General features: G+C 40.1%; 1 protein-coding gene across 1 annotated transcript in view; it reads right to left on the bottom strand.

The window, feature by feature from the left end:
- The window catches only part of sash1a (SAM and SH3 domain containing 1a), a 128,071-nt gene that overhangs the window by 20,710 nt on the left and 94,474 nt on the right, over window positions 1-12,887 (bottom strand). The window contains 5 exon segments of the mRNA XM_072581326.1: window positions 3,649-3,818; window positions 5,036-5,174; window positions 6,562-6,714; window positions 8,357-8,727; window positions 11,903-12,032. Coding sequence (XP_072437427.1) covers window positions 3,649-3,818; window positions 5,036-5,174; window positions 6,562-6,714; window positions 8,357-8,727; window positions 11,903-12,032 — 963 coding nt within the window.

Raw genomic sequence — 12,887 nt, 5'->3', positions numbered from 1 at the left:
GACATTTCAAAGTAATTGATGTATTTTATGAAGTATCATCAGTGTTGTAAGGTAGAAAATGGAAAGAGAAAGGAACCACAAAAAAACACACTGAGATAACTCGACCAGAGATTATGACCCATAATCTGGGCATTCTGTGATGATCAACTAACACCTTGTAAGTCTCTTCACCATCCACAAGACTCAAGTACAAGGCATGATGGAACATTTGCTTGGCTAATCAATATTTAATATACTTGAAAACTGTTGAGGGCAGAGAAATTCACTTGATCACTGCCCCCTGTCAATGCTGTACTGTTAATATCTACCATTAGCATCTGCAGTTACAGCATGCATTACATATGGGGTTATTTGGCTTTTTGTGAACCAGGGCAACGGGTACAAAAACAAGGATGGCACATTGAAATATTTACAAATTTCTGATTTGGCATCAGGTGAAAGTGTATACACAGTTCTGGGTAATACATTTTGTGAGCGCATCAAGGCCCTGGAGAGGGTGCAGAGCTCAACTGAAACGTAAGAGTTCAATTATGTGGAGAGAATGGAAAAACTGGGATGGTTCATTCCACATTAAGAAAGATGAATGTGTTGCCGAGGAGTTGGTGCAAGGGGCAGGGATTCAGATTTTTGCATCACTGGAATCTGTTCTGGGGCAGAAGTGACTTGTACAAGAGGGACAGGTTGCACCTGAAGTGGAGGGGGACCAATATCCTGGAGGGGAGATTTACTAGACCTACTCAGGAGGGTTTAAACTAGTTTAAGGATATGGGCCAAATGCAGGCAAATGGGACTAGCCCAGTTTCGCAAACCTTTTGGCATGGACAAGTGGGGCTAAAGGACCTGTTTCCGTGCTGTATGACTCTCATTAGGAGGTCTGCAAAGTTAGGAAGGCTTTTGACAAGAGTGGAGAAGCTGATCACTCTGGCAAGTGGTTGAGAGAGTGGAATTACCATTAAGGAAGTTTAAGGGTTTCAAATGTTAACAATCTGAAAGGGTAAACTTTAAAAGGAACTCTTAAGTGGCAAATGAGTGTGTAGTTGTAATTTGCAAGGTTGAGGGGGGAAAAAGCTCTTTCAAAAAAATCAGTATGGAAATTAACTGAACAAATATCCTACTTCCAATCCGTATGACTTACAACTCAGCACGGCTACTTTGACAGTACCATCCAATTCCATTACCTTTTTATTCATTCATGGGATGTTGACACCATTGGCTAGGCCAGTATTTATTGCCCCCCCCCCCCCCCCCCCCCACCGCCAAAATACTCAGAATCTAACACATTGCTGTAGGTCTGGGGTCATGGGTAGGACATTGGTGAACCAGGTGGATTTTTTGCGTCAGTTGCCAATGGTTACATGATCACCATAAAGCCATCCTTTTAAATTCCAGATTTTTTCTGAATTCAAATTTCACCATCTGCAATAGAGGGATTTGAAAGCCATGTCACTGGAGCATTAGCCTGCCCAGTAACAATACCACTACCTCTCCACTGGACAACAGCAATATCATTGAAAAAGCATCACCTCAAAATACCACGCCATCTTTTATTGTCCCTGGTTGGAATCCTTGAATAGTCTAACTAATACTATTCCAGAAGCCAAAAAAAAGCAATAGAACGAATGGCTTAGATTTAGGTACCACCCTTCACAACCAGAGAGAATTCTGGAAAAAATGTAGTTGGAATTCCTGACTATGAACTCATTAAAAGTCATGGAAATCAGCCAAATTTGGAGTTGCAAGGGTTGCACAAGAAAAACCATGAACTTTGCTATGATTTCACATTGCTATTGAGGTGGAAGTTTGCCAACCACAAACGATGAATAGTAGATGACTGGGGCATTAAATTGCAGCTTGTGATAACATACACAGATACAGAAGCTTTGATTTGGGTTTAGTCCTGCAGCAGAGGGGCAACTACAGGAGGCACATTTACAAGGAGCCATGTAGATGCAATATAGCTTAAACAAAATACTCTAGACAGGCTTAGAGTAAAGATTCTGAATTCAACTATTTTACTGCTAGTGCTTCAGTCTTGCCAGAGTTGTCTAGGGTCAGTGTTCCATTTAGGATACTGGCCTGTATGGGAATTGCAGTGCTACTTGATTTGGCCGTTTAAATGTCAACAAGACTGATGTTTAAATATAAGCCTAGATCTCCCTGTGATTGATTCACTCTAAATTTAGTCAAATATTAATGATATGTAAAAGAAACATTCCACCCTGTTGTGTCTCACTTCCCTCCTCCATTACTAGATTGGGACATCTTCAAGGGAGTCCAAAAGAAATTGTGCCTATTTTTTGCACCGGGCCAAGTCCCTGTCCGTAGGAGAATTAGAGAGATTGTCGCAAACATAACAAGTCCCAAAAATAGAGCCCTTCTTTTATTTCTGGACAATTGTGCCTCAAGTTACCAGATATAGACCTACAACTTTTGGGACCACTGATTACCGCTATACCAGGGGCAAAGATGGGCTGAGCTACAGGAGAGAATATTTCTCAATATTAATTACAGCACTAAAATAGCAAGCATGATTAACAGGGAAGGACAACTGCAAATTACTTAAGGAGAATATTAGTTAGTAAATTGGACAGAGGATATCATGTGAAATTTAACACTGAACAATGTCAAGTGATCCATTTTAGAAGGAAGGATCGAAGAGACGACCACACTCAATGGTAACTCTTCAAAAGGAGTGGAAGAGCAGATAGATTTAGGGCTATATAGAAACAAACATTTCAAAGTTGAGTGGGGACATTATCAAGTTGGAAAAAGCATAAGGCATCTTGGGTTTTGTAAATAGGACTCTAAAGTAGAGAGTTAATACAAAATCTGTATTTAGCAGTGGATCAGCTGGAAAGTATTTTCAAATGCCTTACTTTGGAAGGGACGTTCAAAATATGGGAAGACTATAGAAAAGATTCATTAAATTGTGTCAAGCATTTGGGGTTTTAGTTGCAAAGAGAAATCAGGCCTCTTTTATTAGAACACTGATAGAGTTCAAATTTGTGATGTACTTTTGAAAGTGTAAATAGAGAGAAACAATTTCCCAAGTAATTGAGTAAGGAATCCACTACGCAGAAAGAGAATTCATAATAGCTTTAAAAATAAAAGGTTGTGAGAAGATTTGTAGCTCGGGTGCTCGCTGTCGTGGTTCTGTTCGCCGAGCTGGGAATTTGTGTTGCAGACGTTTCGTCCCCTGTCTAGGTGACATCCTCAGTGCTTGGGAGCCTCCTGTGAAGTGCTTCTGTGCTGTTTCCTCCGGCATTTATAGTGGTTTGTCTCTGCCGCTTCCAGTTGTCAGTTCCAGCTGTCCACTGCAGTGGCCAGTATGTTGAGTCCAGGTCGATGTGTTTGTTGATAGATAAATATAACTTTGGTAAGAAAAATATACAGGGGTATGCTGAAATGCAAGGGAATGGAATTAATTAGGATAGCTCAGGGAGCCAACACCAACAGTTGTGATGGGTTGACTGACAGCTTCTGAGGTGCCAATGTGGTGACAAAACTTCAAAGTGTAAAGTGTGCAAAATTATTCTAATCTAGTTATAACCAGCTGGATAGCAGATACACTTGACTAAGGATGGCAGATAAATCTCTCCATCCCTTCTACAAATGCAAAAATGACAGTGAAAATAAATTTAGAAGTACCTTAAGTTTAAGTGAATCCGTATCGTACGGACTTGGAATAAAATCAGTGTGGACCCGAGCTCGACCACAGAACGGTCCCTGGTAAGCAGATTCTTCATCCTCACCATCTTCTGATTTCACACTCTCTCTGTTACTGGCTGACGAATCTGTGGTGCTCACTGTCTGACCACCTGAAACAGAGGAAATTGAGTGTTTTTAATTGTTGTAATTCACATTGTACAAAGTAAGGTCTAATCCTCCCCCTTTCCTGTGCCTAAATGTTCTCTGCTCCTGGTTTCATGTCAAGTATTATTATTAGGAAATGTAACATCTGACTTCGGTTTGCCAGAGATATGGGTTTCAAGGCACAGAGTAATGTCCAATGCATCCTTCAAAGCTTTAGGTAGTAACATGACTCCTTTTATCCTTTGCAAAAGAATTGGCCTTATTAAAGAGATTAAAAGAAAAGTCTAAGGATAGGTATTTCTCCTCAGCACACATGGGAGTCGTATTTGTCCAAGTGATGAAAGAAAGAAAAAAAGGCAGAAAACCATTACAATAGTAGTGGGAGGAGGCCTTGTGTAACAGCATTAAATTTGACTTTCTATCTCCTTTTCTCTGAAATGAAGAATCCTAAACTCTCGCTCCTGTAGGTTGAATTCTGAAGTGGAGGCGCATTTCACCTACATCCCTTAACGTTTCTGGAGAGAACATCTCAGTAGCATGTGCTACCAATTCAGTTTTCTGAGGACTTTAACTGTGATCATGTTTCTTACCTGAATCTTCAGGCCTAAGCTTCAGGCAGAGAAAGCAGGGCATGCAGATGCCTAGGGCCAGAAAGTCATCAAGCTCAAGGGTCTAAGCAGGAAAACCAGGGTCTACTTATATATTTTAATGATTCCCATTTTGAGTCAGTGTGTTGTAACTTAACAGTTTGTTTCTCTTCCTATTTAGGAACTGAAAAACATCAAGATCTAGACACCTGCTGAAAATTGGATTGTCAATTTTGGTTGGGATTGCTGGAGATTTAATTGTGTGACCTCGTACCTCAAATATAAGTGGCTAAGAGAGACCAGAGACAAGGAATCCTGCAGTGAGTAACTCACTTTGTGACACCCCTCTCCTCCATTCCAGTCAATAACCCATCCCCATGACATTGCGCCTTTAACTGAAAATTCAAGTGAAAATCAAAGACTCTTTCTATCCTATTGTGTTATTATCTCAACAGATTATAATAAATTTCCAAAGAAAATGACAAAAGAATATTAAATATTACTATGACTTTTCTCCCTGGTTGCTTCTAACAGTGTCATGAAGATCAATTTTCAATTTCTGAATTCTCTAGGACAACCTTGGAGATTTAGCCAACCAAACAGTTCCAACAACACTCAAGAAGCTTAATACTTACTCATTGAACTCTGCCCACTCAAGGAGCTCCGCAGACTCTCTACTGAGCCACCGCCAGTCAGCTTGGGCCTGTCTGGTTGGATAGACTTATCTGTTGAATCTTCAATCTGAGCAGTGGACATCACTCCTTCAGAAGGCAGCTGGGGAGAAAGGGATCATATTGGTTGAACATTATGAAATCGTTTCCACCCTTTTGTTCTACTATTCACACTGCTCCCCCAATTCTAGATAATTTCACTTGAAATCAGGTACCTTCTAAAAAGCTAAAATAACAGAGATTCAAAGAGTTTGAGGGGTCCAGGTGCATAGATCATTAAAAAGCCACAGGCAGGTATCGACAATAATTTAAAAATCTAATGGAATACTTACACATCAAAGAAACTAGAATGCAAAGGGATAGAAGTCATGCAGCATCACGTACAGCCCTGATTAGACTACACCTCAGGTGATCGGTTTAGTTCCGAGTACTACACTTTAGAAAAGATATAATGAGCTTTGCAGTGAATGCAGCTAACATCATTCTGCAACTTAGCATTGACCTGAATTTGTCAAATAAATATAGTGGCTAAAAGAGCAGGTCAGACAAAGCCTGTACACCATCTATAAGGCACATGTGAGGAGCGTGATGACATACTCCCCACTTGCCTGGATGGGTACAGCTCCAACAACACTCATAAGCTTGACACCATTCAGGACAAAGCAGCGCACTTGATCGTCACTACAACCGCAAACATCCACTCCTTACACTTAGTACCCAATGCTACTACTATCTACGATATACACTGCAGATATTCACCAAAGATCCTTAGACAACACCTTCCAAACCCATAATGCTACCATCCAGAAAGTCAAGGACAGTGAATACATGGGAACACTACCATCTGCAAGCTCCCCTCCAAGCCACTCACTTTCCTGATTTGGAAATGTATTATCAATCCTTCATTGTCACTGCGCCCAAATCCTGCAACTCCCTCCCTAATGGCATTGTGGATCTACCTACAGCAAATTGACTGCAGTGGTTCAAGAGTAGCTCATCAACCAGGGACAAACAATGTAGGCTTTGTGGGCTGGACCAGTCTATATCCCACGAATGAAGAAAAAGAAATAATTTTGTGTAAACTGCGGCTATTCCTTTCAAGAGAACAAAGTTATTAAAAATTCAATGCACAAAAAATGACGGAAATCTGGAAGAGACTTCCACAAAGGGTACTGCACGCTAAATCAAGTCTCAATTTTAATTCTGAGATGGCTCGTTTTTTAACTCAGCAATATGGGATGGTGAAATTATAGATCAACCATGACCAACTAAGGTGGCAAATTATGGACAAGAGTCTAAATATTCCTCTGTTTCTGCATTCCCAATGTGGGAAGAAATGTCACAAGACACTCCATCTGCTGACATGAGGAAAAACAAATGCTGAGCTGGTGAAGGAAAGCTAACTAGGAGAAGCGACTGAAACGTTTGGTCAGGCAGAGGTTGTGGAGAAGGGTCTTAAAAGGAGATGAAGCAAAGGTGGGTTTACTTACGTGGGGGGGAGCAGTACCACTGTACGTCTTTGTTATCTTTCTCCTCACCGTCTCTTTCACCGACTTAACTTTCCTGCTCAGTGATTTCCGTGAATTTGTGGGGGATTTTGCTGTGTTCATTTTCTCATTGCTGACCTCTTCTTTACCAATGTTCTGGTGGGTAGAATAAAACATGGTCACTTCATGGATGGAACTCAATGGATATCTCATATTTCTCCAGCAAACTGTGGTAATCCTACAGATTAGAGTACATTTTTTTTTGAAAAAAATCTGAACAGTGAATTATGGTTAGCAAATTAGGCCACGTTCCTATTGACCAATTTGCACATTTATTGTGACAACGTCCTATTGTTATAATGAATCTTAAACATGTTGATATGTAGTACAGAAACACAGTAGTCATTTTACTGCAGTAGGAATCCTGAGGGTTGAGTTAATAATCCAGAGAATGAGCACCCAAATCCTACTGCGACAGTTTGAGAATTTGAGTTCAGTTTTAATAGTCTGGTAATAAAAAGGAAGCATCAGCAAAAGGAACTGTCTAACTGTGGTAAAAATTTAACAGGTTCACTCATACTCTGAGAGAAAGTAGGTGACTCCAGTCCTGCACCAATATGGTAGAATCTTAACAGCCCAGCAAGCTCTTCAGTTCTATCAAACTTCTACCTGCATTTATGATACTGGCCCAGCATAATCACCTCAAACAACCAAGGGTGAAATATCATCAGTGGTGTGATGTAGAGAAATTTAGCAGCCGAGTGGGACACAGCAAGATCCCACATGTAACAGCGATGGAACAGCTGGCAGCGTGCACAGGAACCATCTCTCGGTAATTTTAATGTTGTCTGTGGGACCTTGTTGTGTTTTTTGGCAATTTTCAGCGACAGGAGTCACTTCAAGAGGAAGGAGATCAGAAATCCTCAGCGTGTAAACAAATGCACCTCGATCGCTGCAGTCAGGTGCAATGGGCCTATAATGTGAAATTCACAATCATTGAAGTTATGGGCATCAAAACAAAAGGAACTTTAGCTCTTAGCCACTCAAGATTGAAAAGCAGCAAGGAGACACCTCTCTATTGGGCCACCAGGGGTTAAAATTTCTTATGAGAAACACCACTGTAATCACATAGGTTCATCACCCTGAGATTTCCAAGTTCTGGTTCTTCCAGCAACCCCACCCAAACACAGCACACAGAATAACTGGTTAAAGATTCAGTGAAGTATCAGGATATGAATACAGAGGAAAAGCAGGATTCACTTGTCTGCATTTAATTTCATTTGTTCTGTCCACTTATACATATTGTTGAATATCTGGTATCGCTTCATGGGTTTCACTTACGATTGCACAGAGTTACTCAATCAACAATTTTTCAACAAACATTCAAATAAATTAGTCAATGCCAATAATATGTTCTTCACATGCCTCCTATCAATATCTGGGTTTTGCCCTTGTGTTTGGTTAGCCTACCCTTTATTGCATCAGTGCGGTTCACCTCAACTGGTGACAAATTCCACAACCATACCACACTCTCAGTAAAGCAGCTTTCAATTCTGGTGAAATGTCACAGTCCTGAAACGTTAATTCTATTTCTCTGTTCACAAGTGCTATCAGATCGTATTTCCAGCATTTCTTGCTTTTACGTCAGATTTGCAAAGCTTTGGCAATTCACTTTAATTTAAATTATTTTGCATTGGCTGCTTATTCAAAGAGCTGTCACAAACACAATAGTTTAAATGGCCTACTTCGTGAATGCAACCCTTTAAGACTAATTAGTTTTGTCACAAAATACACTTACCCCTTGATCCTGAACAGTTACTCCCTTACCCACCTCACTGTCAGTCAGTGAGCGGGATACCTTGTGTAACTTGTCTTCTCCACATTCTGAATCAGAGGACGTTTTTCCTGATTTCTTCGGGGGCCTTGTAGTGCTGGGTTCAGCGGTCGTGTGAAAAGGTTTGACAAACCTCTTCCCCAGCCGCCCTTCCAGGCTGCTGGAAGATGGAGATCGGCAAACAGCCAAAGGTGCAGAGTCTTCCACAGACTGTTTCTGTAGTGTCTTGTTCGAGTACAGCTGCTTTCTGATGGCCTTCGACCCCATGTGATTCACCGATCTTTCATCGTATATTGGGTCCAACTGTTTGTCACATGTCCCCTCGCAAGTGTTTTCTGAGGTAGAAGGTAAGGCAGACAAGAAACCGATCACTCACTCTGAACTAATTCTTCCAGTATTCTAAAGTATTACTTAAGGACACACAAGTTGAGTCAGAGATTTTATGCAACAGCTTCATTTCATTTCACTTCACTGACAGATAATAAGCATACCTGCATAGATTTGATCTTTTAACAAATAAACTTGCAAAACAATTTGGAGAGAATAGTTAAGTCAGTTCTCAGTTATTTTATTAAACAATTTTTCTTTCTGCGTCGCACTCTCAGTTGTCTGAACTTGCTGGGGTGGGAACCTGTGTTACCTGCTTTTCATGAAATGGAATGTTGTGCAGTAGGTTTTCTACTTGCAGATTTTTTGTGCATGTAACATAATGAACAGGTCTTAAATTAAGCTCTAATGAAAGACCAGTATTCTGAAACACTGTCTCTGATTCTGCTGACAGGTTGACTGAGTGTTCACAGTATTCTAAACGGTGATTCACTTAAATCTCTGGCTCCTCCAAGATCTTACCTCCAGTGAAACATTTATGGCCACCTTCCAGAGTGGTAGTTTCAGGGTCAGGTAGTTTTCTGAAGTAACAAGCAGCTGACTGTAAATTTCTGGCACAGGAGTCAGCTACTTATTCAAGACGTGAGGCTTGACTTGTTTAGCATTGAATAGGACCCTACCTGACAAAAGCATGCAGATGGAAGGAGATTCTCCGGTGAAGACAGCGAGAATCTTGCTTTCCCAAGATCATCTGCTTGTTTAAACTCATATTGTGGTACCAACATTTTAAGAGTACATAGTCTCAACACCAGCAGTTTTCTAATTATGACAATACTTTAAAATAGCAAGAATTACATGCCACATTTACATATATTAAATAATTGTAGTAATGATGTGATGCCAAAAAGGGCGGTAGCATAGACAACAACAGATTTGGAACTTTAACTACATTAAAAACGTTTCAACTTTGGGCTATTTAAGGGAGGTTCCTGCACTGATTAGGCATTTAAGTCTGCAAAACAAATGTTCCTTCCAAATGTCCCATTAACTGGCCACATTCAAAATGCCAACAATACTATGTCGTTTTCCAGCCTTACAAAAAGGACTACATTGCAACAATCTGCTCATTTTACCTTTAAAATTTATTCATGGCTCAACGCACGTGCTCACACCTGAGACAGAAGATTGTGGGTTCAAATTCCAGTCCTGAAACCGAACCACATTATCGAGGTTGACACCTCAGCACAGCACTCAGGGCAGACTGTGCTGTTAGAGGTGCCATCTTTTGGCTAAGATGTTAAACAGAGGACCTGCCTGTCCTTTCAGCGGGACAGGCACAGCACAATACTGATATATAGCAAGGGAGCTCTCTCTCGTGTTCTGGACAGATTTAGCCTTTTAACATCATCACTAAATCAGACTATCTGGTCACTTATCTCCTTGCACTCAACAAGTTATCATAAATAGCAAAGTGCTCCTGCTATTTTTGTGTTAAACATTTGAAAACACGTTTGAAATATGTAATTGACTGTGAAGTACTTTCAGGAAAAGAAACACATTCAGGTAAAGAAAAGCATCAGATAAATCAAGTCAGTACTTTTTAAAAATTAGAACTTCAGCAATTTTATAAAGCAACATCAGTAAAGGAAAGTTCTGTTATGTATGGTGTTGGGGTGCTGTCCCTTTACAAAAGCCAGTCATGCTGGGTCCAGTTTAGAACCAGCTATGATGGTGTGAGCAGTATCAATAAAGTGTTAGCTCAGATTTACAATTTGTCCACCTTGTACATAATTCCTAGTTCCAAAGGTGGACAAGAAATTTCATAGATACTAAAGGATAATGGAAATGATTTCATGTGTGGAGGTACATCCAAAGGGAGCAGGTTGGTGAGTCAGCATCATAACACTACAGACTTATGATGAAATTATGCTTTGTTTAAACTTGTATGTTTAAACAAACGCAATTGATCAATTACCCTTATCTCCAACTGCAGTAACAACTGACAGATGAGAACTAACCCAGATGGAAGAACATTCAGCAACTTCAAGCCTTTTTAAGGGTAATATTAAAAACTTAGAGCTCCAGATCATTGATGGAAGTGAGTCAACTCAAACTCAGGGTTAGTTTTTATCTTTTATCTTCTCCCAGCCAGATTCTGAATAGATCATACAACATAGGATTTTTGCTTTCTAGCTACAATGGCGCAAGTTTGAATTGAATTATATTAGAAAAGCATCCATCATAAAAAAGGAATAGTCTGAACATTTAACATAATAGTGCATCAGTCAGTTGGTCCAGATAAAGACACAGAGCAAGTAGAAGGTACTTTGGTCACAGCTTTTCAATTCTACATTGGCCAACATAACATCTGCACTTAAAGGATAGATTAAGCCAATAGTAGACCAGCAGTCCAGCAATAGTTGAGGGCAACCCATTGAATCTATAATCAGAGATAAAAATAGTGAGAATGAAGAAGTACGCTGATCGACTGAAAGACAACCAGCATGGATTGTTAAAGCCAAGTCATGTTAAACAGGCTTAATTTGAGCTTTTCTTTTTAGAAATTGGTAAGATGAATTTCTGAAGAAATGTAGTAAGAGGTAATGTATTCAGACTTTTCAAAAGCGTTTGAAGAAGTGTTGCGGAAAAGGTCTGTAATAGGCTAAGAGGAAATAAAGCCACATTGATAGAAAGTTGGCTGATGGTCAGGAAACAAAGGTGAAGTAAAAAGGTTTGGACTGAAAAGTCACTGAACTGAAATGCTAACTGTGTCTGACTCTCTCACATCAGTTACTTGACCTGCCATTCGTAGCATTTCTATTTTTATTTCGAGTTTCTAGCATCTACAGTATTTTGCTTTTCTCATTGGTAAAAGGTGTTGCTTGGATTGAAGAATAGTTAGGGGAGAAAGTGAGGACTGCAGATGCTGGAGATCAGAGCTGAAAATGTGTTGCTGGAAAAGCGCAGCAGGTCAGGCAGCATCCAAGGAGCAGGAGAATCGACGTTTTGGGCATAAGCCCTTCTTCGGGATTCTCCTGTTCCTTGAAGAATAGTTACCCTTAGGGTGACAGCTGGTTCCACTTAAGGTACGAATTAGGTTCTTAATCAGAATAATAATTTGATTCTTGGTCATACATTATGTCAGATTATATCAAACCTACAATGGAATATCCCCCAGCTCACCTCCAGTAGATGAAGTCTTCAGTTCATCCACTTTCATCAGTTTCTTTTTTGATCTGCGCTTTGAAGAAACTAACTTGTGGAACCTCTTGAACTTCACCTCCTGGACATCATCATCTAGCTGCTCCCATATCTGAACAGGTGAGAATGGAATGAAGATTTAGTTTAAGATGAAGTTAATTTGAGAGCTCTTTCTGATTCATGGAATCAAATGTGCGGTGTTGAATATATATCCATGCCCTAACAGATGGTAGCAGCTGTTTATACTGTAATTAGTGGCTCCAATGGTCTTGGATTGATAAGAAATCAATGTTACAGATTAGAAAGAAGCTCATGGTAGACACATATAGCTTTCAAATGTGACCGGGAAGGAATGTGTAGGCTTACCGGACAAAGGGATAAGTAGGTTAGAAGAAAGCTTGGAGGCTGAATGGACAGGGAAAAAGGTGACAGGGTAGAGGGGTGATGGAAAAGGATGGAGGGCAGAGATACTAGGTGGGGGGGCAGCAGAGTGAGAAGGCAGAGGCATGGTTGGGGGTGGGGGGCTGTGACAGCTACCAATGCAACCTTATGGACAAATAACACTAATATTGCACCTTAAGGAAAAGAGATAATCTAAGTACAAAGTACAAAGTACAAAGTAAATAATGAAGGGTGAGAATGGGGATTGCAGGGAAAGAAATAAAGTATAGAAAACTAAAAACAAACTGGTCAAAGTCTATATAAATCCTCCTGAACAGGACACAACTATAAAGATTCAACACAGTGGCGCACAGCCACCTTCTCCAAGACAATGAGGGATGGGCTATAAATGCTGGTATCTCTCAAAATCAATGAAAACAAACTATAGAACGTGTAAGACAAACTCTCAGGTAACAATAACAGAATATATTCTTCACATTAATGAAAGGTAGACTAATGAGGGAAACATGACATTAGAAAATTAGATTAAATAAAAGACAATGGCATTTGATTTACAAAAAGGGAG

This window comes from Chiloscyllium punctatum, chromosome 11 (assembly GCF_047496795.1).
Source record: "Chiloscyllium punctatum isolate Juve2018m chromosome 11, sChiPun1.3, whole genome shotgun sequence".
NCBI lineage: Eukaryota > Metazoa > Chordata > Chondrichthyes > Orectolobiformes > Hemiscylliidae > Chiloscyllium > Chiloscyllium punctatum.
Note: the sequence above shows the minus strand (reverse complement) of the source record. Positions and strands in the feature narration are given on the sequence as shown.